This window comes from Egretta garzetta, unplaced genomic scaffold (genome assembly GCF_000687185.1).
Source record: "Egretta garzetta isolate BGI_Z169 unplaced genomic scaffold, ASM68718v1 scaffold396, whole genome shotgun sequence".
In the NCBI taxonomy this organism is placed as follows: Eukaryota; Metazoa; Chordata; class Aves; order Pelecaniformes; family Ardeidae; genus Egretta; species Egretta garzetta.
The window spans coordinates 59,651-60,056 of record NW_009259861.1 but is presented as its reverse complement, the minus strand read 5'-3'; the positions used below and the strand labels follow the sequence as shown (position 1 = coordinate 60,056).

The 406-nt window shown below is 70.2% G+C and overlaps 1 protein-coding gene across 1 annotated transcript in view; it reads left to right on the top strand.

Annotated features, from left to right (window-relative positions):
• ABCA7 (ATP binding cassette subfamily A member 7) overlaps positions 1-406 on the top strand; it is a gene marked incomplete at its 3' end in the record, with an annotated part of 16,746 nt that overhangs the window by 1,900 nt on the left and 14,440 nt on the right. The window contains 1 exon segment of the mRNA XM_035895603.1: positions 57-294. Coding sequence (XP_035751496.1) covers positions 57-294 — 238 coding nt within the window.

Here is a 406-nt window from a genome sequence, read left to right as displayed (position 1 = left end):
CCTGGGCATCCCTGTCCCCCACAGCCCTGCTCCGCTCCCCATCCTGCTCTCCCCAGGTCTCCTCCATGACCAGCCTTGCCGAGCTGCGGCAGGAGCTTGGGGCGCTGATGGCCCCCAATGCCAGCACCTCCAGCTTGGGCACTTTCGGGGCCCTGTCACGCATTGCCTGCGGGCACCCTGAGGGTGGGGGGCTCAGGGTCCCCTCCCTCAACTGGTACGAGGACAACGACATCAAAGCCTTCCTGGACCGCAACAGCTCGGAGCAGAAAGCCACGGCCGCGGGCAGTGCCAGCAGTGAGTGGGGTGGGCTGGGGGGGCTCGGCCAGGGGTTTGTTGGGCATGGCCCCCTGGGCTGAGTGGGAGGCAGTGGGGGGGTGGGGGGGGCAGGGGGGGGCGCGGTCGCGCA